Here is a 26,883-nt window from a genome sequence, read left to right on the forward strand (position 1 = left end):
CTTTTATTGACACCAACACCTTGGCTGCCGATGCTTGCAAACATCGCACCACCACACCTACGCCGCGAATATGCAGTCTCCAGAGAATACAACTGCTACACCAGCAAAGACATGCTAATCCAGGCCGACTTGAACAACCTACCACCAACCCGTCTCAAATCTAGAAGGCCATTTGTGACCGTCGCCGAAGCCCTTCAGCGATCTCCTCTCAGCCTTGATGACCGATGGCGAAATGCTTGGAAGAACTGCGACATACGGAATGGATTCCTTAAAGAGGACCCCAGGGTACAACCTGAAGAATCAAACCTTCCTCACAAACAGTGGACAACCATCTACAGCCTCAGAACCGGTCATGGCAGATGCTGCCACCTTCTCCATAGATGGAAGATTAAAGTTTCCCCATCATAAGAACATAAGAACATAAGAACATAAGAAATAGGAGCAGGAGTAGGCCAATCGGCCCCTCGAGCCTGCTCCGCCATTCAATAAGATCATGGCTGATCTGATCCTAACCGCCAATCCACTATCACAGAACCATCTCCTGAATCAAACAGAATTAGACACACGAAATAGGAGCAGGATCAGGCTACACGGCCCCTGGGCCCGCTCTGCTACCCACAGGGCCATGACCGATCCGAACTTAGACTCATGTCCAAATTCCTGCCCGCTCCCCGTAACCTTTAATTCCCTTTACTTCTAGGAAACTGTCTATTTCTGTTTTAAATTTATGTAATGATGTAGCTTCTACAGCTTTTTGGGGCAGCATATTCCATGGACCTACCACCCTCTGAGTGAAGTAGTTCCTCCTCATCTCAGTTTTGAAAGAGCAGCCCCTTATTCTAAGACTATGCCCCCTAGTTCTAGTTTCACCCATCATCGGGAACATCTTCCCCGCATCCACCCGATCCAACCCCTTCACAATCTTACATGTTTCAATAAGATCGCCTCTCATTCTTCTGAACTCCAATGAGTAGAGTCCCAATCTACTCAACCTCTCCTCATATGTCCATCCCCTCATCCCCGGGATTAACCGAGTGAACCTTCTTTGTACTGACTCGAGAGCAAGTATGTCCTTTCTTAAGTATGGACACCAAAACTGTACGCAGTATTCCAGGTGCGGTCTCACCAATACCTTGTACAACTGAAGCAATACCTCCCTATTTTTATATTCTATCCCCCTAGTAATGAAAGCCAACATTCCATTGGCCTTCTTAATCACTTGCTGCACCTGCACACTAACCTTTTGAGTTTCGTGCACCAGGACCCCCAGATCCCTTTGTACTTCAGTACTTTCAAGTTTCTTGCCATTAAGATAATAAGTTGCTCTACGATTTTTCCTGCCAAAGTGCATAACCTCACACTTTCCAGTATTGTATTCCATCTGCCAAATCTCAGCCCACTTACTTAGCCTGTCTATGTCCCTTTGCAGGTTTTTTATGTCCTCCTCACTCACTACTTTCCCTCCCATTTTAGTATCATCTGCAAACTTTGATATGTTACACTTGGTCCCCTCCTCCAAATCGTTAATATAGATTGTAAAGAGTTGGGGACCCAGCACTGACCCCTGCGGAACACCACTAGTTACTGATTGCCAGTCTGAGAATGAACCATTTATCCCAACTCTCTGCCTTCTGTTAGATAGCCAATCCTCTATCCATGCCAGAATATTACCCCCAATCCCGTGATTTTTTATCTGAAGCAATAATCTTTTGTGTGGCACCTTGTCAAATGCCTTTTGGAAGTCTAAATACACTACGTCCACTGGTTCCCCTTTATCCACCCTATACGTTACTTCCTCAAAGAACTCCAGCAAATTTGTCAAACATGACTTCCCCTTCATAAAACCATGCTGACTTTGTCCTATTAAATTATGATTATCCAAATGTCCTGTTACTGTCTCCTTAATAATGGACTCCAAAATTTTACCTACCACAGATGTTAGGCTAATCGGTCTATAGTTTCCAGCCTTCTGTCTACTGCCCTTTTTAAATAAGGGTGTTACATTTGCAGTTTTCCAGTCTGCCGGGACCTTTGCCGAGTCCAGGGAGTTTTGGAAAATTATTACCAATGCATCCACAATCCCTACTGCCACTTCCCTCAAGACCCTAGGATGTAAGCCATCAGGTCCAGGTGATTTATCCACCTTGAGTCCCATTATTTTACCGAGTACCACTTCCTTAGTGATTTTGATCGTGTTTAGCTCCTCCCCCCCTTTAGCCCCCTGTTTGTCCAGTGTTGGGATATTCTTAGTGTCTTCTACTGTAAAGACTGATGTAAAATATTCATTCAGTGTTTTTGCCATCTCCATATTTCCCACCATTAATTTCCCGGTCTCATCCTCTAAGGGACCAACATTTACTTTAGCCACCCTTTTTCTTTTTATATAACTATAAAAACTCTTACTATCTGTTTTTATATTTTTTGCTAATTTACTTTCATAATCTATCTTCCCTTTCTTAATCAATCTTTTTGTTATTTTTTGCTGTCTTTAAAAGTTTTCCCAATCCTCTATCCTCCCACTAGATTTGGCTACCTTATATGCCCTTGTTTTTAGTCGAATACTATCCTTAATTTCTTTACTTAGCCACGGATGGCTGTCTTTTCTTTTACACCCTTTTCTGCTCAGTGGAATATATTTTTTTTGGAAGTTGTAAAATAACTCCTTAAATGTACACCACTGAGGAGCTCCTAATCAGACCCTGGAGCACACCATTGAGCACTGCCCTCAGAGAAAAGTCACACGCAGCCAACAAGGTATCCACGCTGTTACACCGGAAGCTTTGGCCTGGATAATGACATTTGATTTGCTTTGCTACTACCTTAAGAAAGAAGACTGAGCCACATATAGTTAACAACTTCTGAAAAAAATTCTTACTGTATGCAGCATATACAGTTCTCTACATGTTTTTAACTTTTAATTGTGAATCTGAATCTGTGTGAAGATGGAGAGCTGGTATTTTATTTGAAGATTATCTCAGAGATTGTTGCATTTCTTTAGCTAGGTTATTCTCAAATAATCATAACTGAGTGTTTATTAGTGCTTATTATCAGGCTGCCTGTCAATCATTGTGATGCCAGTGGTCTGGTGATATCCCAGCATAAAGCAAAAGTGAAGCAGTAGGAGTATCAGTACTGACATGCCCCATGATGGGGATTAATATCCAGTAGCTAGCAAGTTTGTTTTAAGTTACATTAAAAATTAAATAGACTTTTTGGAAGGATTTAACGATCATGTACTTTTTAAATTAAAAAAACAATGCAAGGGATATTAGTGCTGAGGAACAGAACACTTTACTATTTTGACATTCAGATCAAAGGAAAAAATAATTTATATAGTGCCTTATCATGTCTCTCAGTTTGTACCAAAACACTTCTCATACAATGAACTATTCTGAATTTCAGGTAAACGTGGCAGCCAATGTTGTGCAAGCAATGTCCTATTGTAACAGCAATAAGTCAATTGACCAGTTAATCTAATTTTGATGCTGCTGGTTGAGGGAGGAACATTCAAACTCCCTGCTATTCTTCAAATAGTGGCACAGGATCTTCATCAACAGGCAGCCGAGCTTTAGTTTACAAGAACTTGCATTTAAACAATGCCTTTAACCTAGTAAAACATCCTAAGTTAAACACTTCAGCTAAAGGATGGTGCCTCTGCCAGCACAGCACACTACAGCACAACACTCCCTCACTACATTGAACCATCAGTCTAGATTATGAGCTTGAAGCCTGGAGTGGGGCTTGAACCCATAACTTTCAAATTCAATGGCAATGGCATTGTCAACCGAGCCAAGCTGACACTAGATCAAGCCTCCCCAGGTCAGGTATAAACATGTTCAGATGCAGAGTAAAGCTCCCACGGTTCTGTCCCGCGTGAGACTACATTCTTTCACACCAGTGTGACAGTTTTCCATTTCCCACACCAACTATCCTATGACCTGTATGAGGGGAACTGCCAACTTAGGTACATTTCTGTGTTGTGCAGGAACTGGAGTGGGACTGACCCTTCAATCAGACGTAGCAGAATTTTATTCCACAATCTCATGTTTTTGAATGCAGGTCCCAGGGGTGAAGGCCAGTGCTGAACCCATAATATGCATTTCAAAAAGCTATATTGCCAATTCACCATTTTAACCATGCCTGATTATTTTAACAAATTATTTAATAATCACCTTTGCTTCCCGTTCTGCGTCCAGGATCCCTCCCGACTGCTCCTGAAGTAGTGCATAAGCCCTCTGGAGCGCTTGATATTCCCTCGTTAATTGTCTGAAACGGAGCTCAGGTTCTTCAGCTGCCAGACTCTTAAGGTGAGCAAAATGTAAGTTAGCCTCTTGCACACGATAACCTTTAAGCTCAAGTGCATATTAAAAAAAATCAGTTACAAGGAGCAGACATTTTACATATTACATTCTTTCATTAACAACATACATCAGGTGCTTCCTGCACAATATTGCTTATATTCTTACATAGAAGTTCTTCCATGTTTGTAGCAACATAAAACCAGTAATGGTGTATGTATGCTTCTATGATATAATAGAATCAAAGAATGATACTGCACAGAAGGAGGCCATTCAGTCCATCTTGCCTGTGCCAGCTCTTTAAAAGAACTATACAATTAGTTCCACTCCCATGCTCTTTTCCCATAGACTTGTAATTTTTTTCCTTCAAGTATCTATCCAATTTCCTTTTGAAAGTCACTATTGAATCTGCTTCCATCACCCTTTCAGGCAGTGCATTCCAGATCAGAACCATTCGCTGCATAAATTTTTTTTTCCTCATCTCTCCCCTGGTTCTTCACCTTAAATCTGTGTCCTCTGGTTACTGACCCTTCTGTCACTGGGAACATTTTCTCCTTATTTACTCTATCAAAACCATTCATGATTTTCAACACCTCTATCAAATCTCCTCTTAAACTTTTCTGCTCTAAGGAGAACAACCCCAGCTTCTCCAGTCTATCCATGTAACTGTAATCCCTCATTCCTGCTACCATTCTTGTAAAACTCTTCTGCATTCTCCCTAAGGCCTTGACATCCTTCCCAAATTGTGGTGTCCAGAATTCAACACAATACTCTCGCTGAGGCTTAACCGATGTTATATAAAGGTTTAGCATAACTTCCTTGCTTTTGTAATCTATGCCTCTATTAATAAAGCTAAGGATCCCATATGCATTTTAACAGCCTTCTCAACTGTCCTGCCACCATTAAAAATTTGTGTACATATACCCCCAGGTCTCTGTGTTCCTGCACCCCCTTTAACATTGTACCATTTACTTTATATTGCCTCTCCTCATTTTTCCTACCAAAACGTATCATTTCACACTTCTCTGTATTAAATTTCATTTGCCATGTGTCTGCCCATTTCACTAGTCTATCAGTCCTTCTGAGGTCTGTTACAATCCTGCATTTCTGGTCTCACCCCTTCCCCTCCCTCCCAGAACCACGATAGGGTTCCCCTTGTCCTCACCTTCCACCCCACCAGACTCCACATTCAACAGATCATCCTCCGCTTTTTCCACCACCTACAGCATGATCCCACCACCAAATACATCTTCCCCTCACCTCCCCTTTCAACATTCTTCCCCTTCACTTTCCTCTGACCCCATCCCTTCTTCCAATCTCACCCCTTGCTGTGTTTTCACTATCCCCTCTGACCTTCCCCTCTCTGACCCCGAACGATCAGCCCTCAGCAAAGGCCTCAGCTTCATCCCCTTACAACCCCACAATAGATATCGAGCTCGTCACGACGCTGAGCTCTTCTTCCGTTGCCTTCGCCTCCATGTCTACCTCTTTGGCCAGGAGCCCTTTGTCCCATCTTCAGAATTCTCGTTCCACCTGGACCCCTCTTATCCTCTTTAGATTTTTTTATTGGGAGTTGCCAGCGTGACATCGGCCGTCTGAATTTCTCTGCTCACCTCACTCACTCTAACCTACCTCCCTCTGAACTTGTAGCATGCTGTTCTCTCAGATTCAATGCTAACCTTGTCATTAAACCTGCTGACAAGGATGGCGCTGTTGTGGTTTGGCAAGCTGACTCCTACCTTGTGGAGGCTGAACACCAACTCTCTGAAATAACAACAGAAAATGCTGGAAAAACTCAGCAGGTCAGGCAACATCCGTGGAGAGAAATTTGAGTTGACGTTTCGGGTTTGACCCTTCTTCAAAAGTTTTTGAAGAAGGGTCAAACCCGAAACGTCAACTCAAATTTCTCTCCACGGATGTTGCCTGACCTGCTGAGTTTTTCCAGCATTTTCTGTTGTTATTTCGGATTTCCAACATCTGCAGTATTTTGCTATCGTACCAACTCTCTGACACCTCCTCCTGGATCATGACCCCACCATCGAACATCAAGCCATTGTTTCCAAGACTGTCACTGACCCCATCCCTCTGGAGATCTTCTATCCACCGCCTCCAACCTCATAATCCCCCAACCCCGCACAGCCCGCTTCTACCTCCCTCCCAAGATCCACAAACAGAACTGCCCCGGTAGACCCATTGTTTCAGCCTGTTCTTGCCCCACGGAGCTTATCTCTTCCTATCTCGACTCTATTTTTTCTCCCCTTGTCCAGTCTCTTCCTATCTACATCCGCGACTCTTCCGACGCCCTCCGCCACTTTAACAGTTTCCAGTTTCCTGGCCCTAACCGTCTTCTTTTCACCCTGGACTTCCAATCCCTCTACACCTCCATCCCCCACCAGGACGGCCTGAGGGCACTCTGCTTCTTCCTTGAACAGAGGCTCAACCAGTCCCCATCCACCACCACCCTCCTCCGCCTGGCTGAACTTGTTCTCATATTGAACAGCTTCTCCTCTGACTCCACTCACTTCCTCCAAATAAAAGGTGTTGCTATGAAAACCCATATGGGTCCTAGCTATGCCAGCCTTTTCATGGGATATGTGGAACATTCTTTGTTCCAATGCTACTCAGTCCCCTCCCTCACCTCTTTTTCTGGTACATTGATGACTGTATATCGATTCCATTTCCTGCTCTTGCCTCAAACTAGAAAATTTCAACTTTGCTTTAAAATTCCACCCTTCCCTTGCCTTCATATGATCCATCTCCGACTCTTCCCTTCCCTTCCTCGACTTCTCTGTCTCCATCTCTGGGGATAGGTTATTGACCAATATCCCACTGACCTCTCTGTCCTCGGCCTCCTACACTGTTCCAATGAAGCTCAACGTAAGCTCGAGGAACAGCAACTCATCTTTCTATTAGGCACTTTGCAGCCTCCCGGACTTAACATTGAGTTTAACAATTTCAGATCATAACCTCTGCCCCCATTTTTTCGGATGACAGCTGTTGCTGATGATTCCGATATTCCTATTTACACCTCCTCTAGACCCATCTTTTGTTTCTTTACTTGTTCCATTACCATCTCTTTTCACCTTAGACCATCATCCCTTCTGTCGTTTAATCTCTCCTGCCTTATCACAGATCTTCCCTTTTGTTCTTTCATCCCCTCCTCCCTTTCCCTGCCTCTGTACTTGCTTAATACCTGGTACATCTCTAACCTTTTTCAGCGCTGAGGAACTTGAAATGTTAACTTTGTTTCTCTCTCCACAGATATTGCCTGACCTGCTGAGTATTTCCAGCATTTTCTGTCTTTATTTCTGTTACTATCCTCCTCATTGTTTACCACATTTCCAAGTTTCATGTCATCTGCAAACTTTGAAATTATGCCCTGTATACCCAAGTCCAGGTCATTAATATATATCAAAAAGAGCAGTGGTCCCAATACTGACCCCTGGGGAACACCATTTTATACTTCCCTCTGGTCTGAAAACCAACCATTCACCAGTACTCTCTGCTTTCTGTCCCTTAGTCAATTTTGAATCTATGCTTCCACTGTCCCTTTAATCCTATGGGCTTTAATTTTGCTGACAAGTCTATTATGTGGTACTTTGTTATAGAAACATAGAAAATAGGAGCAGGAGTGGGCCATTCGGCCCCTCGAGCCTGTTCTGCCATTCAATGAGATCATGGCTGATCATCCAAATTCAGTACCCTGTCCCTGCTTTCTCCCCATATCCCTTGATCCCTTTAGCCTTAAGAAATATATCTAACTCCTTCTTGAATATATTTAATGAATTGGCCTCAACTGCCTTGTGTGGTAGAGAATTCCACAGGTTCACCACTCTCTGGGTGAAGAAATTCCTCCTCACCTCAGTCCTAAATGGCTTACCCCTTATCCTTAGACTGCGACCCCTGGTTCTGGACTCCCCCGCCATCGGGAACATCCTTCCTGCATCTAGTCTGTCTAGTCCTGTTAGAATTTTATAAGTTTCAATGAGATCCCCTCTCATTCTTCTAAACTCTAGCGAATATAAGCCTAATCGACCCAATCTCGCCTCATACGTCATTCCTACCATCCCAAGTATCAGTCTGGTGAATCTTCGCTGCACTCTCTCCATGGCAAGAACATCCTTCCTCAGATAAGGCGACCAAAACTGCACACAATACTCAAGGTGTGGTCTCACCAAGGTCCTGTACAACTGCAGCAAGACATCCTTACTCCTGTACTCGAATCTTCTCGCTATGAAGGCCAACATACCATTTGCCTTCTTAACCGCCTGCTGCACCTGCATGCTTACCTTCAGCGACTGGTGCACAAGGACACCCAGGTCTCGTTGCACTTCCCCTTTTCCCAATCTATTGCCGTTCAGATAATAATCTGTCTTCCTGTTTTTGCCACTGAAGTGGATAATCTTGCATTTATCCACATTATACTGCATTTGCCATGCATCTGCCCAATCACCCAACCTGTCCAAATCATGCTGGAGTTTCTCGGCATCCTCCTCACAGCACACACGCCCACCCAGCTTTGTGTCGTCTGCAAACTTGGAGATATTACATCCAGTTCGCTCATCTAGATCATTTATATATATTGTGAATAGCTGGGGTCCTAGCACCGATCCCTGCGTTACCTCACTAGTCACTGCCTGCCACTTGGAAAAATACCCGTTTATTCCAACTCTTTGCTTCCTGTCTGCCAACCAGTTCTCTATCCAAGACAGTACCTTATCCCCAATCCCGTGTACTTTAACTTTGCACACTAATCTCTTATGCGGGGCCTTATCGAAAGCCTTCTGAAAGTCCAAATACACCACATCCACTGGTACTCCCTTATCTATTCTGCCAGTTACATCCTCAAAAAATTCCAGTAGATTAGTTAAGCACGATTTACCGTTTGTAAATCCATGTTGACTTTGTCCGATCCTGTCACTGTTTTCCAAGTGCTCTGGTATTACATCTTTTATAATGGACGCTAGCATTTTCCCCACTACCGATGTCAGACTTTCTCTCCACCAGCTTTTTTAAATAATGGGGTTACATTAGCTATCCTCCAATCCATGGGAACTGTTCCAGAGTCTATAGAATTTTGGAAGATGACCAGCAATGCGTCTACTATTTCTAGGGCCACTTCCTTAAGTACCCTAGGGTGTAGATTATCAGGCCCTGGGGATTTATCAGCCTTCCATCCCGTCAATTTCCCTAACACCATTTCCCGACAAATACTGATTTCATTCAGTTCCTCCCTCTCATTAGACCCTATGTTCCCCGACATCTCTGGGAGATTATTTGTGTCCTCCTTTGTGAAGACAGAACCAAAGTATGTATTTAATTGTTCTGCCATTTCTTTGTTCCCCATTATAAATACCCCTGATTCTGACCGCAAGGGACCTACGCTTGACTTCACCAACCTTTTTCTCTTCACATATCTATAGAAGCTTTTGCAATCAGTTTTTATGTTCCCTGCAAGCTTAATCTCAATCTATTTTCCCCCTCTTAGTTAATCCCTTTGTCCTCCTTTGCTGAATCCTAAACTGCTCACAATCCTCAGGTTTGCTGCTTTTTCTGGCCAAGTTATATGTCCTCTCCTTGGATCTTATGCTGTCCCTAATTTCCTTTGTTAGCCACGGTTGAGTCATCTTTTTTGTTTTATTTTTATGCAGGGATGAACAAATTTTGTAGTTCATCCATGCGATCTTTAAATGTTTGCCATTGCCTATCCACCGTCAACCCTTTGAGTAACGTTCCCCAATCCATCCTAGCCAACTCGTGCCTCATACCATCATTCATTTTGTCAAAAGCCTTCTGACGTCCATATACATAAAATCAACCACACTACCCTCATCAACCCTCTGGTACTTCATGAAAGAACTCAGTCAAGTTAGTCAAACACAACTTGCCTTTAACAAATCTGTGCTGACTTTCATTTATTATCCCACAATTTTCAAATTAATTTTGTCCCAGATTATTGTATATAAAAGTTTCCCCATCACTGATGTTAGGCTGCTTGGCCTATAATTGTTGGGTTTATCACTCTCCCCTTTTTTAAACAGGGGTGCTGTAGGAACGTGGGTTCCTAACTAAAAGACTGAGTTCTACTCAGGCGATCAAACAAAATGAACTTTAATGAAACAAACAGGCTTTAACAAGAAACTGCAGGATAACATCGAATATAGGTCTGCTCTCTCTGGAGGCTCCACGAGGACTGCCCCTGCAGTCCTGTGGCTGACGTCATGACGTCATCACATTTTCCCGCCAGTGGGGGATCACGTGATGAACGGCGTGACGTCATCACGTTTTAGCCGCGCTGTTAAAGCAACCACACTCTGTAAAGTTAAACAGCATAAATAAAGATACAGAAACGATCTGAGTCCTTTGGTGGCTCCGCCACATGCGCCCCCCCAGAATTGTCTTTAACAGCAAAAATGAGACGTCGCGGAGGCCTGACAAGTCTGTCCGAGCGACTTCGGTAACCTTGCAGAGGAAGCTGATGGACGGTGGTCGAGCTGGCGGGCGGTTGTGCTTGAGCTGGCACGGCGAGTGTGGTCGAGTTGGCGGGCGGCTGTGGTTGATCTGGCATGGCGGCTGCGGGCGGTCGGCCACGTTTCGGCGGTTGAGTGACGACGACTGGGCGGTCCAGGTCCAGGTGAGCCAGCTTCAACCGGTCCACCGAAATGTGATCTGGCTTTCCTCCGATGTCGACCAAAAAGTATTTGTCTCCTGATTCAATGACGCGGAAAGGACCAGTGTAAGGGGGCTTGAGCGGATCCCGGTGAGCGTCGTGGCGGATAAATACGTACTCGGCATTCTTCAGCTCCACTGGCACGTGGGAGCTCTGTAAGCCGTCATTAGATGTAGGCACCGGAGCGAAGCATCTGGCCGCTTCCTGGTGGCTGACAAGTTGCTGGGAGGCGGACCATGGCTCTGTGGGAGAAGGGAGGATATCCCCTGGTACTCGGAGAGGCTGGCCATAAACGAGCTCGGCTGAGGACGATTGCAGATCTTCTTTGGGCGCCGTACGAAGACCCAAAAGGACCCATGGAAGTCTGTCCACCCATCCTGCACCTTGAAGACTGGCCCGAAGGGTGGCTTTAAGCGATCTGTGGAATCGCTCACAAAGGCCGTTCGCCTGTGGATGATAGGCGGTGGTGCGACGAAGTTTGGTGCCGAGCCCCTGAGCTACAGCGTTCCAGAGCTCCGAGGAAAATTGTGGCCCACGGTCGGAAGAGATGTCCGCCGGTACCCCGAAACGGGCAACCCAACAGGAGATGAAAGCTCTAGCGACGTCTGCCGAAGTGGTGGAAACCAAAGGAATTGCCTCTGGCCACCTAGTGGTGTGGTCCACCATTGTGAGGAGATGCGTATAACCAGGAGAAGGCGGAAGTGGCCCCACAAGGTCCACATGCACGTGGTCGAAATGACGCTCCGGAACAGCGAACGTAGCCACTGGAGCTTTAACATGACGCTGGACCTTGGCCTTCTGGCAGACCACGCAGGTGTTGGCCCAGTCACTGATATCGAGGTGCATACCCTTCCAGACGAACTTCGCCGACATTAGCCGTTGTGAAGCCTTCATACCAGGGTGCGACAACCCGTGTATGGCATCAAACACCTTCCGGCGCCATGCGACTTGCACGATAGGTCGGGGAATGCCCATGGAGACGTCGCAAAGGAGCGTGGCGCCTGCGGCCTGGAAACTGACATCGGTCACTTGGAAACTAGAGGGGACGGTTCTGTATGATTGGACCTCTGGGTCCGAGGCCTGATCCGCGGCCATGAGGGCGTAGTCGATCCCCAGGTGAACCGCATGGACCGTCGCACGGGAGAGGCAATCCGCCACCAGGTTGTCCTTACCAGACACATGTTGAGTGTCCGTGGTAAATTCAGAAATAAACGTCAGGTGACGTTGCTGATGAGCGGAAAACGGTTCGGCGGTCTTGGCCATGGCGAACGTTAGAGGCTTGTGGTCGACAAAAGCCATGAAGGGACGTCCTTCCAATAAGAACTGGAAATGGCGAATGGCTAGGAAAAGGGCCAGTAACTCCCGATCGAAGGTGCTGTATTTTTTTTCATTTTTCCGTAGTTGACGGCTGAAAAACGCCAGCGGTTGCCACATGCCGTTCACCCACTGCTCGTGCACTGCGCCGATGGCGTGGTCTGACGCGTCTGTGGTAAGGGCGATGGTGGCACCTGGAAGTGGGTGCGCCAGCATGGTTGCGTTGGCCAAAGCGCTCTTGGTGTTGACGAACGCTTGGTCCATCTCGGCCGTCCAGCTGATTGGATCCTTACCGGACTTGCCTTTGAGGGCCCCGTACAAAGGCTGCATTAGCTGAGCCGCCTTAGGGACGAATCGGTGATAGAAGTTGACCATCCCCAGGAACTCTTGCAGGGCCTTGACGATTGGCGGGCGCGGGTAAGAGGTAACAGCTTCCACCTTCGTCAGTGAGGGGACGGCGCTGTCTGATGTTATGCGGTGTCCTAAGAAATCGATCCGCTGCAGGCCGAACTGGCACTTGGCCGGTTTGATGATTAAACCGTGCTGGCTGAGGCGTGTAAAGAGGGTACGCAAATGGGAGATGTGCTCTTCCTTGCTAGCGCTGGCGATGAGAATGTCGTCAAGGTAGACGAAGATGAAGTTTAGGTCTCGGAGTACGGAGTCCATTAAGCGCTGGAAAGCCTGTGCCGCGTTCTTCAAGCTAAACGGCATCCGCAGGAACTCAAAGAGGCCGAAAGGGGTGATGACTGCGATTTTCGGGACATCTTGCGGGTGCACGGGAACCTGGTGATACCCCAGGATGAAGTCGACTTTAGAAAAGATAGAATTTCCCGCCAAATGGGCCGAGAAATCCTGAATATGCGGGATCGGGTACCGGTCAGGAGTAGTGGCATCGTTCAGGTGTCGGTAGTCACCGCATGGTCGCCAGCCGCCGCCCAGTTTCGGAACAATGTGGAGGGGCGAAGACCAGGGACTATTCGACCGGCAAATAATCCCAAGCCGCTCCATCGTGTCGAACTCTGCTTTCGCAGCCGCGAGCTTGCCGGTTCAAGCCTTCTAGCCCGTGCATAAACCGTGGAGCCAGTAGTGGTGATATGATGTTCAACACCATGCTTCGTGGCCGAGGAGGAGAAAGTGGGCCTTGTCAGCTCCGGGAACTCGCCGAGGAGCCGAGTGAAGTCATCCGGAGAAGGGAAAGCGCAGGCGATAGAGCGCGCCACGGTGGTACCGTGGTAGCACGGAATCGAGTGGAAGGTGGCCGCGTCGATCAACCGGTGGTGCCGGACATCGACGAGGAGGCCGTTGGCACAGAGAAAATCTGCCCCTAGGATGGCCTGCGAGACTGTGGCCATGATGAATTCCCAATGGAAGCGTTGACCGCCGAAACAGACTTGGACCCGCCGCTTTCGGAAAGTTCGAATTGCTGCGCCATTAGCCGCCACGAGGGAAAAGCCATGGTTCCCAGCTTGCATATCTAGATTCGACGCAGGTAGGATGCTACACTGCGCCCCGGTGTCACAAAGGAAACGTCGACCCGAAAGAGAATCGGTGAGGTAAAGAAGTTTCCCCGTAGATCCGACGGCCATTGCAACCGCGGAGCGCCCGTTAGACCCGGTCCTCCTTCGCCAGGAACGCCGCAGGAGCTTTGTTTTTTTTGGGGGCGAAAAACTGCAGGGAGAGCGGCAGCATCGTGCTTTCGCGACAAAACGGGCGTGGTAGGAGCACCAGCCCGCTGCAGGAGGAGCTGGAGCCTCGTCTGTGGGGGATGGGCGTCTCGTGGCCGCGCAGCACTGCTGGGTTACTGTGAAAATCTTATCTACTTCGGCAGCAAGCTCAGCGCAGTCTGTAATCTCGGATCTGGCTAGGGCAGCCTGCACCTGCTCCGGCAGTTGGCAGAGGAAAAGTTCACGGAAGAGGAAGCATTCCAGTTCGGCACCCAAGAGCGTGAGCATTTGGCTCATGAGCTCGGACGGCTTGGAGTCCTCGAGGCCAGGCATCGTGAGGAGCTGGCGAGCGCGTTCTGACTTCGAGAGCCCGAAGACCTGTAGCAACCGCGCCTTTAATGTATCATACTTGCTGTCAGTAGGAGGACTACCGAGGAGGCTGACGATCCGCGAGGCAGTTGCGCTATCGAGGGCGGAGACCACGTAGTAATAACGGGTCTGATCCGCGACGATGTTCCTGATGGCGAACTGGGCTTCAGCCTGGATAAACCAGGCATCTGGTTGTTGCTCCCAGAACTGTGGCAGTTTCAGAGTCACGGCATTCGTGTCCATGCTGAAGATCTTCCGCGAAAACTGTTCACGAAAGTCGGGGTCACCAATGTAGGAACGTGGGTTCCTAACCACAAGACTGAGTTCTACTCAGGCGATCAAACAAAATGAACTTTAATGAAACAAACAGGCTTTAACAAGAAACTGCAGGATAACATCGAATATAGGTCTGCTCTCTCTGGAGGCGCCACGAGGACTGCCCCTGCAGTCCTGTGGCTGACGTCATGACGTCATGACGTTTTCCCGCCAGTGGGGGATCACGTGATGAACGGCGTGACATCATCACGTTTTAGCCGCACTGTTAAAGCAACCGCACTCTGTGCAGTTAAACAGCATAAATAAAGATACAGACTCAGACTGTAGCTAACATGTTGTTAAAGGAATTATGTACAAACAATCTGAGTCCTTTGGTGGCTCCGCCACAGTGTAACATTTACAACCCTCCAGTCCTCTGGCACCACTGCCATATTGAAGGAGGATTGGAAGATTGTGGCCAGAGCCTCTGCAATTTCTACCCTTACTTCCCTCAGTAACCTAGGATGCATCCCATCCAGACAGTGTGACTTTTCTATTTTGAGTTCTGCCAACCTTTTAATTACCTCCTCTTTATCTATTTATATCCTATCCAATCTCGCTATTACCTCCTCATTTTACTGCTATATTGGCAGCATTCTCTTCTCTAGTGAATATAGATGCAAAATACTCATTTAATACGCTCTGCCTCTGCAAGTAGCTCTCTTTTTTGGTCTCGAATCAGTGTGACCATTTCCTTTGACTGCTCTTTTAATATATATATGTTAATAATAAAATACTTTTGGGTTCCCTTTTATGTTAGCTGCTAATCTATTCTCATATTCTCCCTTTGCCCCTCTTATTCCTTTTTTAGATCTCCTCTGTACTTTCTATATTCAGCTTGGTTCTCTATTTTTTTATAAACCATACATTTGTCATAAGCCTCCTTTTGCAGTTTCATTTTAATCTTTCTATCTTTAGTCATCCAGGGAGCTCTAGCTTTGGATGTCCTTCCTTTCCCCCTCTTGGGAATGTGTCTACTCTGTACCTGAAATATCTCCTCTTTAAAAGCCTCCCATTGCTAACTTACTCTTTTATTTGCCAATCTGTGATTCCAATGCACGTGGGCCAGCTCCTTGTTCAACTCACTGAAATTAGCCCGCCTCCGGTTAAATATTTTTTACGCTTGTTTTTTCCCTGTCCTTTTCCATAACTATCCTAAACCTAATGATGTTCACTGTTCCCTAAATGCTCCCCCACTGAAAGATGCTCCACTTGCCCCACTTTGTATATGTATGTAATAGAGAATTTTCTGCAATTCACTCTTCAGAATAATATGCTGCATGAGAATCATGAAACGATCATTTCAGTCATCTATCCAGTCATCTCCTAATTTTCTTCTAAGCAGTTTACAGGTAATTCCTCACTTAATCCAAACTCACCCCTCCTCTTCCACTTTGTTTTGATTCTATTAACATTATTTAAAACAACTTTTTTGAATTCATTCTCAGGATGTGTATTAGCCATTAAATTTATGGCAGAATTTATTGCCCATCCCTAGTTGCCCTGAGAAACTGGTGGTAACTGTTTGCACGGCCATTTATAGGCAGTTAAGAGTCAACCACATTAGTGTGGGACTGGAGTCACATATAGGCCAGACCAGATTTCCTTCCCTAAAGGACATTAGTGAACTGGTTGGGTTTTTACAACAATACAATAGCTTCATAGACATACCAGCTTTTTATTTAAACTGACTTCAAATTTTCAAACTGCCACGGTGGAATATAAACTCACATTCTCTAGATTATTAGTCCAGGCCTCTAGATTACTGTTGTATATGTACCTTTAAGGGAATAACTGGTCTCAGACTGCAGTACCGCCAGTGACCACCCCTGTATAAAAGGCCCTAGCAGGCTTCTGTAGTTTCAGTTTCCAGGTTGTCTCCATTCAGTAAAGACTTGTTATAATCAACTCCTGCAGTCCGTGTCTCAATTATACACGGACATAATACTGGCGACGAGTAAGAAACGAACTTACCTGCAACTCGGCAGCACCTCAGACGACGTTATTGAAGGTCGAAGCCAGAAGAAAGGAAAAAAAAAATAATCCAAAGAAACTCGAGAAACGGGCGTCGACCGTGGGCAACCGCCCTCCAAATCATCGAATTGAAAAGTGCGGGAGAGACTGTCGAGAGCCAGGCTTTGTTCTCCAGTCTGTGGTTTCCCAGCTAATCGGGCTGGTGGCAGGTAGTGCACTGATCCTTCCTGGGCTGCGGCGGGCTAGAGCTCGATCGGGTGGCTCTGCAACGGGGCCGGGCAGCGAGTCGGGAAGCAAAGAGAGAGAGGGTGGAGCACACAGGGCGCGGCCGGTGCTTCGAAGCTGGGCAGCGTTCGGACCTAAGAAGAGGGAGGGAAGTGTCCCAGAGGGTCCGCTCCACGGCGGGAATGGTTCTTCAATTAACGGAGCAAATATTGAAGCGCGATAGAAAAATAAAAATACCGCGGAGAGCGGCGTTGGCAGCAGCGATCGGGGAGGCGTGAAGACCATAGGGCGTCGCCATTACAGGATAGTAAAATAAATATAATCGCCAGCAACAGCGTTGGCAGCAGCGGCAGCGGCAGGAAAGCGCGGGAGGCGCCATCTTAACTCGGCGGGGAAGAAGGAAAAGCGTGGGAGGCGCCATTTTGATCCATCGGGGACGAAGGCAAAGCGCGGGAGGCGCCATCTTAGATTTTCAAGATGCCAAAGACTGGCTGTATCACTGCCTTCGATAATGCACTAGAAGACTGGACCACGTATGTGGAAAGAGTCGAGGTATATTGCGAGGCAAACGAAATAGCCGATGAGAAAAAGGCATCGGTATTGCTAAATTTAATGGGCGCAAGAACGTACGGCCTATTGCGGGACCTGATTACTCCAGCCAAACCGAAGGCGAAGAGTTTTAACGAAATTGTTGCTATCCTACAGGAACACCTAAACCCTGCACCGCTGTTGTTAGCAGAAAGATTTAAATTCCACAGGAGAACTCAGCATAAAGATGAGAGCAATGCTGATTACCTTACGGAACTACACAAGCTATCAAAGCACTGCCAGTTCGGAGCAGGACTGGCAGATAACTTACGGGACAAATTTGTCTGTGGACTCCAGAGTGAAGGAACCCAGAAGAGGTTACTCTCAGAGAAAGAGCTGACGCTAGATAAGGCTTTCAGTGTGGCAATATCGTACAAAGCAGCAGCAAGGGGAGCTGCGGAAATACAACAAAAACCACAGGAATACGGCACCCACGAAATGACACGGGGATTTGCAAAATGTTATCGCTGCGGCAGAACAAACCATGACCAGAAGGACTGCTGGTCCAAGGACAAAATATGCAGGCAATGCGGAAAGATGGGACACATTGCACGAGTTTGCAGGTCTGGGAAGAAGACCAACGACAACAAAAAGGCTACTAAGGAACCGTACAGGAAAGTACAAAAGATGACGGACAGTAGTTCCGAAGACCAGATGAGCGATACTGAATGCGGGAACAAGAGACTAAGCTGTCTCAAACTTCACAACGTAATCGCAAAAGAGGATCACCGAACCATTTGGGTCACCCTCACAATAGCAGGGTCCCAAGTCAAAATGGAATTGGATACAGGATCAGCTCTAACCGTCATGAATCGACGAGACTACGAGCGGCTATTCTCACACATACCCTTGAGAGAGACATCCATTGTCTTGAGGACGTATACGGGGCAAAAAGTATACCCCAGAGGAAAAATAAGGGTGCCTGTCGAATACAATGGCAAGAAAATACGGAAATTGTATCTCTACATTCTGCAAGATGGTGGACAACCGTTATTGGGACGTGAATGGATCAGAAAGATAAGTTTAGACTGGCACTCCATTCAGGCACTGACGGTGGCTGGTAAAAAGGATGATGACGTCACTCCTGGACGATTGTTAGCAATCTTAGCTGACGCCAAAGAGGTATTTCAATAAGAACTAGGCACTCTTAAAGGCGTAACCACCTCGATAAAAATAGAGGAGAATGCAATTCCCAAGTTTTTCAAAGCAAGACCAGTACCATATGCAATTCGCCCAGCCGTCGAGGCAGAGCTGGAGAATCTGGAGAATGCAGGCGTGTTATCTAAGGTAGACTGGAGCGAGTGGGCGACACCCATCGTTCCTGTCATGAAGAAAACGTTAAACAATTAGTCTGAGGAGCCAAGGAATGTTCGCATCTGTGGGGACTTCAAGGTGACGGTGAACCCAGTCCTTCACACAGTACAATATCCTCTTCCAAGGATAGAAGATATCTTCGCCTCACTATCTGGAGGAAAGCGTTTTACAAAAATTGACCTAGCACAAGCATATTTGCAGATGGAGGTTGAAGAATCCTCTAGGAAGTGTCTCACGATAAACACTCACAAACGTCTTTACCAGTATAATCGACTGGTATTCAGAGTAGCATCAGCTCCGGCGATATGGCAAAGAGCGATGGAACAAGTCCTGCAAGGAATTCCGGGGACTCAGTGTTACTTGGACGACATCCTAGTGACAGGTGAAGATGACAGTGAACACCTTGCCAACCTAGAGCAGGTGCTCACTAGACTACGTGAACATGGGCTACGAACCAATCGCCCCAAGTGTGAGTTTTTTAAGAAACAGATATCGGATTGTGGCCACGTGATTGATGAAGAGGGGTTGCATAAGTCCCCTGACAAAATTGAAGCGGTAGTTAAGGCTCCAGCGCCTGAAAATGTGTCGCAACTGAGGTCATTCCTTGGATTGGTGAATTACTACCATAAGTTTTTGCCGAATTTATCCACAATTCTGCATCCACTGAACGCCCTACTACGAACGGGAGTAGCATGGAAATGGAGCGATGAATGTAAGTGGGCCTTTCAGAAGAGTAAGGACCTAATCACTTCAAGAGAAGTATTGGCTCACTACAACCCATCACTACCGATAAGACTGGCGTGTGATGCGTCTCCCTACGGCATTGGGGCGGTACTGTCACATAAATTCCTTGATGGTTCAGAGAGGCCGATAGCTTTTGCGTCATGCTCGTTAACTTCAGCCGAGCGTAACTACGCCCAGATTGACAGAGAGGCCCTCAGCCTGGTGTGGGGGGTGAAGATGTTCAATCACTACCTGCACGGTCAGAAATTTACTCTACTAACTGATCATCAACCTCTCGTCTCCATTTTCAACCCTCAGAAGGGCGTACCGATAATGACGGCACAAAGGCTACAGAGGTGGTCCCTGTTCCTAGGGGCACACCAATATGATATCGAGTACAAAGGAACTAAACTGCATGGGAATGCTGATGGATTGTCGCACCTACCGTTGCCGATGGTGGAAGAGGAACTGGCAGTGGATCCAGTGGATTTATTCCACTCGACTATAGTCGAATGTCTCCCTGTGACGAATGCAAACATAGAAAAGGAAACACGAAATGACCCGACACTCTCCTGGGTCTGTGATTTAACGGTGAAGGGATGGCCAGCACATGGTGAACCACTGCTGCCAGCATTCTCGCCGAGAAGAGAACAGCTGTCAGTGTGCAGAGGAACCTTGATGTGTGGATCCAGAGTAGTAATTCCACCCAAATTGAAGGATAGAGTGCTCAATGAGCTTCATGAGGGTCATCTGGGAGGGGTAAAAATGAAGAACTTAGCCACAGCGTTTGTGTGGTGGCCGGGAATCGATAGAGAAATCGAAGAGATGACCAAGAGCTGTACTGGATACCAGAAGGTCCAAAACGCCCCACCACAAGCCCCTCTACATCCATGGGAGTGGCCCTCATCTCCATGGCAAAGGGTGCACATTGATTTTGCTGGTCCCTTTATGGACTTGATGTTTTTAATTGCGGTGGATGCACATTCAAAGTGGCCAGAGGTAATAAAAATGTCCTCAACCACCACAGAAAAAACTATCACAGTCTTATGAACCATATTCACCAGGAATGGGCTGCCTGAACAGATTTGCTCTGACAATGGACCACAGTTTGTGTCTGAAGAGTTCCGGAGGTTCTTAAAGAACAATGGTGTTAAGCATTACACATCCGCCCCATATCATCCAGCCACTAATGGATTGGCCGAGAGGTTTGTTCAAACATTCAAGAAGGCTATCAAGGCAATGTGTAATGAAGATATACCCCTACAACACAAGGTGGATAACTTCTTGTTTGCCTACCGGAATGCGACACTTGCGGTTACCAACCAAACTCCAGCCATGATGTTCTTCAATCGAAGACTACGATGCCGCTTGGATTTGGTTAAGCCAAATGTCAGAAGAGATGTGGAGAACAGACAGTTTCAGAATATGAATGAAAGGCCGACCAGGAGTTTTAAGATAGGTCAACCAGTTTTGGCCCGGGACTACCGCACAGAGAAATGGCAGCCAGGAACGATCTGTACACGGCAAGGACCTCTAATGTATACCGTGGACGTTGGAGAGAGCATTGTAAGACGCCATGCTGACCAGATTCTAGAGTCACTGGAAAACGTCAACTCCACACCACGATCTGATACACCTGGCGATGAAACCGAAGTACCAATTGCATCTACCGCAGAATCGGTGATATTGGAAGCAGACGAACCAAACAACGACATTGATCCCGACTCAACCTTGCCAGAAGAACCTGATATCCCAAAGAGGCGTTATCCAGACAGAATCAGGAAGCCTCCTCAAAGACTGAACTTATAATTGCTTAACTTCAACCAATGTATCTAGCAACCGTAATTGTAATTGTAATTAGTTATTATTTAGTTGTTAAATGAATGTTATGTACTGTTTATCTAAAAGGGGAGGAATTGTTGTGTATGTACCTTTAAGGGAATAACTGGTCTCAGACTGCAGTACCAGCAGTGACCACCCCTGTATAAAAGGCCCTAGCAGGCTTCTGTAGTTTCAGTTTCCAGGTTGTCTCCATTCAGTAAAGACTTGTTATAATCAACTCCTGCAGTCCGTGTCTCAATTATACACGGACATAATAATTACTAGTCAAGTAGCATAACCACTACACTATTGAATCCATTTGTTCATCTTTTATTGGCCTAGATTTTGTGGTTTTAATGAAGGCAAAACTGTCAGCGTCGTCGCCATTAACCGGTGAAACTGACAGCAACTTTTGGCATCCGCACATACGCAGTTAAACGCGGAAATCCAGAAGTTGCCGTAAGTGATTCCCTGCTCCTCCACAGGCAGCGTTGTTGAAGTTCCCACAGGCGGCAATCTTTTTGAAATCACTGAACTGACAAGAACTTCCCATTTTACGCTCAAACATCGCCGAAAAAGTTAAATCTTGTTCAACGAGGTGTAACTGGGTTTTTAATGGTGTACTAAGTCATAATTACTGCTGAATACCCTCTCTGACCTTGATAAACTAATTTTATATTTGTGGAATGTCAAATTTGTCCATTATGATAAAAATTCTGTATTTTTTAATATAATTAATTTTTTTAAAGTTTGTTTATAATTGGGTGGATGTGGTGAGGATGTTTCCAATGATGGGTGAAACTAGAACTAGGGGGCATAATCTTAGAATAAGGGGCTGCTGTTTCAAAACTGAGATGAGGAGAAACTTCTTCACTCAGCGGGTGGTAGGTCTGTGGAATTTGCTGCCCTAGAGAGCTGTGGAAGCTACATCGTTAAATAAATTTAAAACAGAAATAGACAGTTTCCTAGAAGTAAGGGGAATTAGGGGTTACGGGGAGCGGGTAGGAAATCGGACATGAGGCTAGGTTTGGATCGGTCATGGCCCTGTGGGCGGTGGAGCAGGCCCAGGGGCCTTGTAGCCTGGTCCTGCTCCTACTTCTTGTGTTCTAATTCTGTGTTAGATTTCAGGAGATGGTTCTATTCACAGGGATTAGTGGAGACCTCGGGAACAGGCTGCCAGCTAGGAGTCCTTCAAGAGTAAATTGGGCCTGTTCCTGGCTGGGGTGGAGATCACCTCTTACAGCAGGTAAGTACTGCAGGAAATACAGGGACAGAGTGATCTCCTGGACGAGTTTCGATCGCCTAGATGGGTCGGAGAGGAATTTCCCAGTTTTTTTTCTCCCAAGTTGGCCATTGGGTTTTTTATCTGGTTTTTCACCTCTCCCGGGAGATCACATGGGTTCGGGTGGGATGGAGAGTGAAAGTAGATTTGAGGTTAGGATCAGATCAGCCATGATCTTATTGAATGGCGGAGCAGGCACGAGGGGCCGATTGGCCTACTCCTGCTCCTATTTCTTATGTTCTTATGTTCTTATTTCAGCATCTACCTCAATCCCATGTTTATGTCCCAATTTTTATTTTGCTCTCTGTAAAATCATTAAAAAGTGAAAGTTAATCAGTGCATTTTACTTCCTGGTTTGCTGTCTATGAGAATTCTTCAATGTGATTGGCTGCTTAGCCTGCTTGATGAAATCACATTTGCTGGATGCTAGAGATCCCCTAGACTTGGTGCCAGGATCCAATTAACATCGGGAAAGGTGAAAACCATGCCACAGAGATCGCTAGATCCTTGTAGGGAGCCTTCTTCGAGGTCACTTCGCCGGTGACTGCAAAATCCAGGCCAATATTTTCAGTTCTGATGAAGGGCTGTAGGCCTGAAATGTTAACTGATCTATTCTCTTCACAGATGCTGACTGACTAGCTGTGTGCTTGCAACATTCTCTGTTCCACTTTCCCAGGTCATAAAAGATCATTCTGTAAGGCCTGATGTGGAACTATTTGTATAAAAATAATTGTTCGGGACAACCTCCCTCCATTTTCTCTGTGTTATTACTGTATTAAACATCTGCAGGAAATGACTTTTCTACGTAACTGTTCTTGTTGTATCAATGGTACAAGACTACAGGCAATGGGTTGGGGCTGGTAATGATGCATGAAAATGGGGTAAGTTCATTCTGGGGACACCAATTGGCAGATATTTTGGCGAAGGTAGTCTCTGTCTCATGAAAGCCTGCTGGGAGGATAAGAAGATATAAAAGGGAAGGCCTTATATATCTCCAGAAAACTCAACAAGTATCACACAAATCAGCCAGCAGACAGCCTGATCCTGATTCATGCCAGGCCTGAGGTTATTTAATTTATTAGGCAATGTCAGGCCCGAGACTGTCTAAGTGATTAGGTTATGAGTGGATTTATTTGCAGAGTAAATGTTAAGAGTGAGTTATCTACTAAGCCAAGAGATAAGCCACATTGCTTGCCTATGATTGCATCTTGCCGTCCATTCACAGATGTTAAATACGCAACATAAACTGACCCAGGCCGTTCTCTTACACCTGTACAATCACAGAAAGCTCAGGAAAAGGGTAGCTTCAAGGTAACAAAGACCTCCTACTTAGATGCTGCATATATGTAAAAGTGCTGTGTAGTTTCATTATTTCAAGTGTCAAAATTCATTAGATATGGTATAGAAATAACTGATGATTTTTGACATGGTAATACTGATCCTCATCTTTAGATAGGAGTCCAACAGCTCTATAATTAAAAGCTGGCGAAGACAAGTAGCAGCAAATGGGACACAAACCTGTGATTAATGAGAGAACAAAAGGATGTAGAGAAGATGTTACTGTCTGGTGGGAGACTGGGATCGGCTATTCTATCCCAACACATACTGAAATGAATAGTTGATGCTGCTTTTATCTGAAAGTCTGAAACTAGTCTCTTTGGAAAGTGAGCACTCCTTTTTAATTCTATTTAACCTCTTTCAGCACTTGTGCATGCTTAAACAATGAAGATCAGAGGAGGGAGAACTGAGGTGCCTGTGCCAGATTTAATCCTATTACTGCATATTGGTTGGGTTTCTGTATGTTCTAGTCCATATACATCAAAAAGTAATCGGCTGCTCAATTTGAGCAGTGAGAGATATTTGACAATTTTTAGAAGAATAAAGTAACCAGAATGATGGGAAATTAGAGGAAACCAGGAATTTTTGAAATGCAATATAAGATAGGGCAAAGGTCAATCATCAGTGAGGACTGTGGAGAAAGGACTCTGGTCCAATTAGGATCAAGTGCCCACAAAGATTTCAAAATCGTAGTCAAAATGTCATCATTTCAATACAACAGCAGAGGTTATGTCCACTTTAGATCCTACTTGCATCCTCACTAAGGCCCAAGAGCTTATATTATGCACTAGAAAAATAAATATTTAATAGTGCAAAAGCATTGGCAACGTTGCAATGTCACAATAACAGTTACTGTCCTCACAGTATTCAATCGACAGGAAGAAGAAGAAGAACTTGCATTTATATAGTGCTTTTCACAACCTCTGGCTATCCCAATGCGCTTTACAGCCAATGAAGTACTTCTTTTGAAGCGTAGTCACTGTTGTAATGAAGGAAACACAGCAGCCAATTTGGGCACACACAAGATTCCACACACAGCAGTGAAATAATGACCAGATAATCTGTTCCGACGATGTTGGTTGAGGGATAAATATTGGCCAGGACACCGTGGAGAACTCCCTTGCTCTTCTTCCAAATAGTGTCGTGGGATTTTTTACATCCGCCCAAGAGGGCAGACGGGGCCTCGATTTAACATCTCATCTGAAAGCAGTATTGCAGTACAGGAAGCAACGGCAATCCGAGCTCATGCACGTGTTGAAACATTTCAGTACGGAGCTGAAGATTACCCACCCCCCCCATCCCATGTAATGGTGAGCAGTCTGTATAATACAGTGCTCCTCACACACAGCTGTACAAAAAGTGTCGGTGCTGAAATGCCGAGTAACAAGAACCTACGTGCCAAGAAAGAAGGACCATATTTATATAGCACCTTCTCACATCACACATGGGCCTAGAAATTCAGTTAAGGCCCGCCAGCAGGCTAACACCCAAAAGTTAGCGCTGCACGCGGAGCCAGGTGCGCCCATCAGATATTCGGCTTTTGCACCCCAAGTCGGAACCGGGCGCTATTCCAGGGTGTGCCCGCCCCCGCTTGGAGCGCTGAAACTGAATTTCTGCGCTGTAGGCCCCGCTGCGCCACCCGCTGCGGAGCGGCAGGCTGCGGTACTGCAGGCCTCCTCCTTCTCTTAAGGGGGAGGTGCCTGCAACAGCGAGATCGCCGCTGGATTGTGCTGGCAAATGAGCCCAGCACCACGGAGAAGTGCCGGGCTCGCGGAAAGCAGCCGGCAATGCCACGGGGGGGGGGTGGTGGAGGAGGCCGGGGAAGGAGGTGCGGGCAGGCGGCCGCCGAAAAAGCGGCCGGCCGCACCTCCACCTTAAAGCGCCCCAGTAGCGCAGCAGTACGGCCCCGTTTTTCAATCGCTGTTTGCTGCCGCTGCAGAAGAGGCGGCCGCAACTAAATATGGGGTTTGGGCCGGAAGCGGGGCGGAACCGGGGCACTGCGCACACCGATGATGTCATCGGTGTCGGCGCAGCGCTACCGGCTACCGCCGCCATTACCGCAGCGCTGAATATCAGCGCACCCTCTTACACTGGCGCAGAAACCCTATTTGGGCGGTAACTGGGCGCAAAGCCCACTGAATTTCTAGCCCATGATGTCCCAAAGTATTTCACACACACACAGCTTGCTTTCTTTTGAAGTGCCAACACTATTGTTATGTAGTTGAATGCATCGGCCATTTTGTGCGCAACAGGATCCCACAATCTTGGAGAAGAATGTTGGCCAGGATGCTCAGCAAAACTCCTGCTCTTCTTTTAATAGTGCCATAAAACAGGCCAACATTGTAGTGTATGTGCCTTTAAGACAGAACTACTTTTACAGCTCCTGTATACTGTAGTACCGGCAGTGACCACACCTGTATATAAGCCTTGCGCATGCCTCTGTACCCGCAGTCTGGAGACTACCCTCCTCCAGTAAATACCTGTTTATTGTTAAGTTACAGCATCCGTGTGGTTATTGAAAAACAGCATACTCTCAGAATCACGGATCTAACAGTGGCGACGAGTGTCGATTCGAATCTACCTGCAACTCTGCATTTCCCTTCGAGGATTCACTCCGGGAGGGCGGTGTAAGAAAGTCGAGGCCAGGAACATGGGCGTCGACCACGAGCAACCGCCCAGTCGTCCGGCAGAGAGTGAACATCGCAGGGGAGGCTGTGGAGAGCCGAGCTTGGTTCCCCAGCCACGACGATCAGCAAGAGATTGACGACAGGTCCAGCGCAGACCCTTCCCGGACAGCGGCGGCTGGAGCCGACCGACAGCGGAGAGAAAGCCGAGCAGCGTCGATGGGGTAAGACAGAGGGTGAAGCACACAGGGCGCAGCCGGGGGTTGAAAACCGAGCGGCATCGAGAAAAATAAATAAATAAATAAAATAAAAAAACCGGAGAGAGAGAGGGTAAAGCAACAGCCGGGTTCAGGACCGAGCGGCG

At 46.6% G+C, this 26,883-nt stretch overlaps 1 protein-coding gene across 2 annotated transcripts in view; it reads right to left on the reverse strand.

The window, feature by feature from the left end:
* Positions 1–26,883, reverse strand: part of jakmip2 (janus kinase and microtubule interacting protein 2) — a 439,655-nt gene that overhangs the window by 115,958 nt on the left and 296,814 nt on the right. For both annotated transcript variants that reach the window (XM_085995146.1, XM_085995144.1), the window contains exon 11: positions 4,173–4,301. In XM_085995146.1, the coding sequence (XP_085851272.1) occupies positions 4,173–4,301 (129 nt within the window). The remainder of the gene's footprint in view (positions 1–4,172; positions 4,302–26,883) is intronic.

The sequence above is a fragment of the Somniosus microcephalus genome, chromosome 8 (assembly GCF_052327205.1).
Source record: "Somniosus microcephalus isolate GS21.2 chromosome 8, FLI_Smic_1.0, whole genome shotgun sequence".
Taxonomy (NCBI): domain Eukaryota; kingdom Metazoa; phylum Chordata; class Chondrichthyes; order Squaliformes; family Somniosidae; genus Somniosus; species Somniosus microcephalus.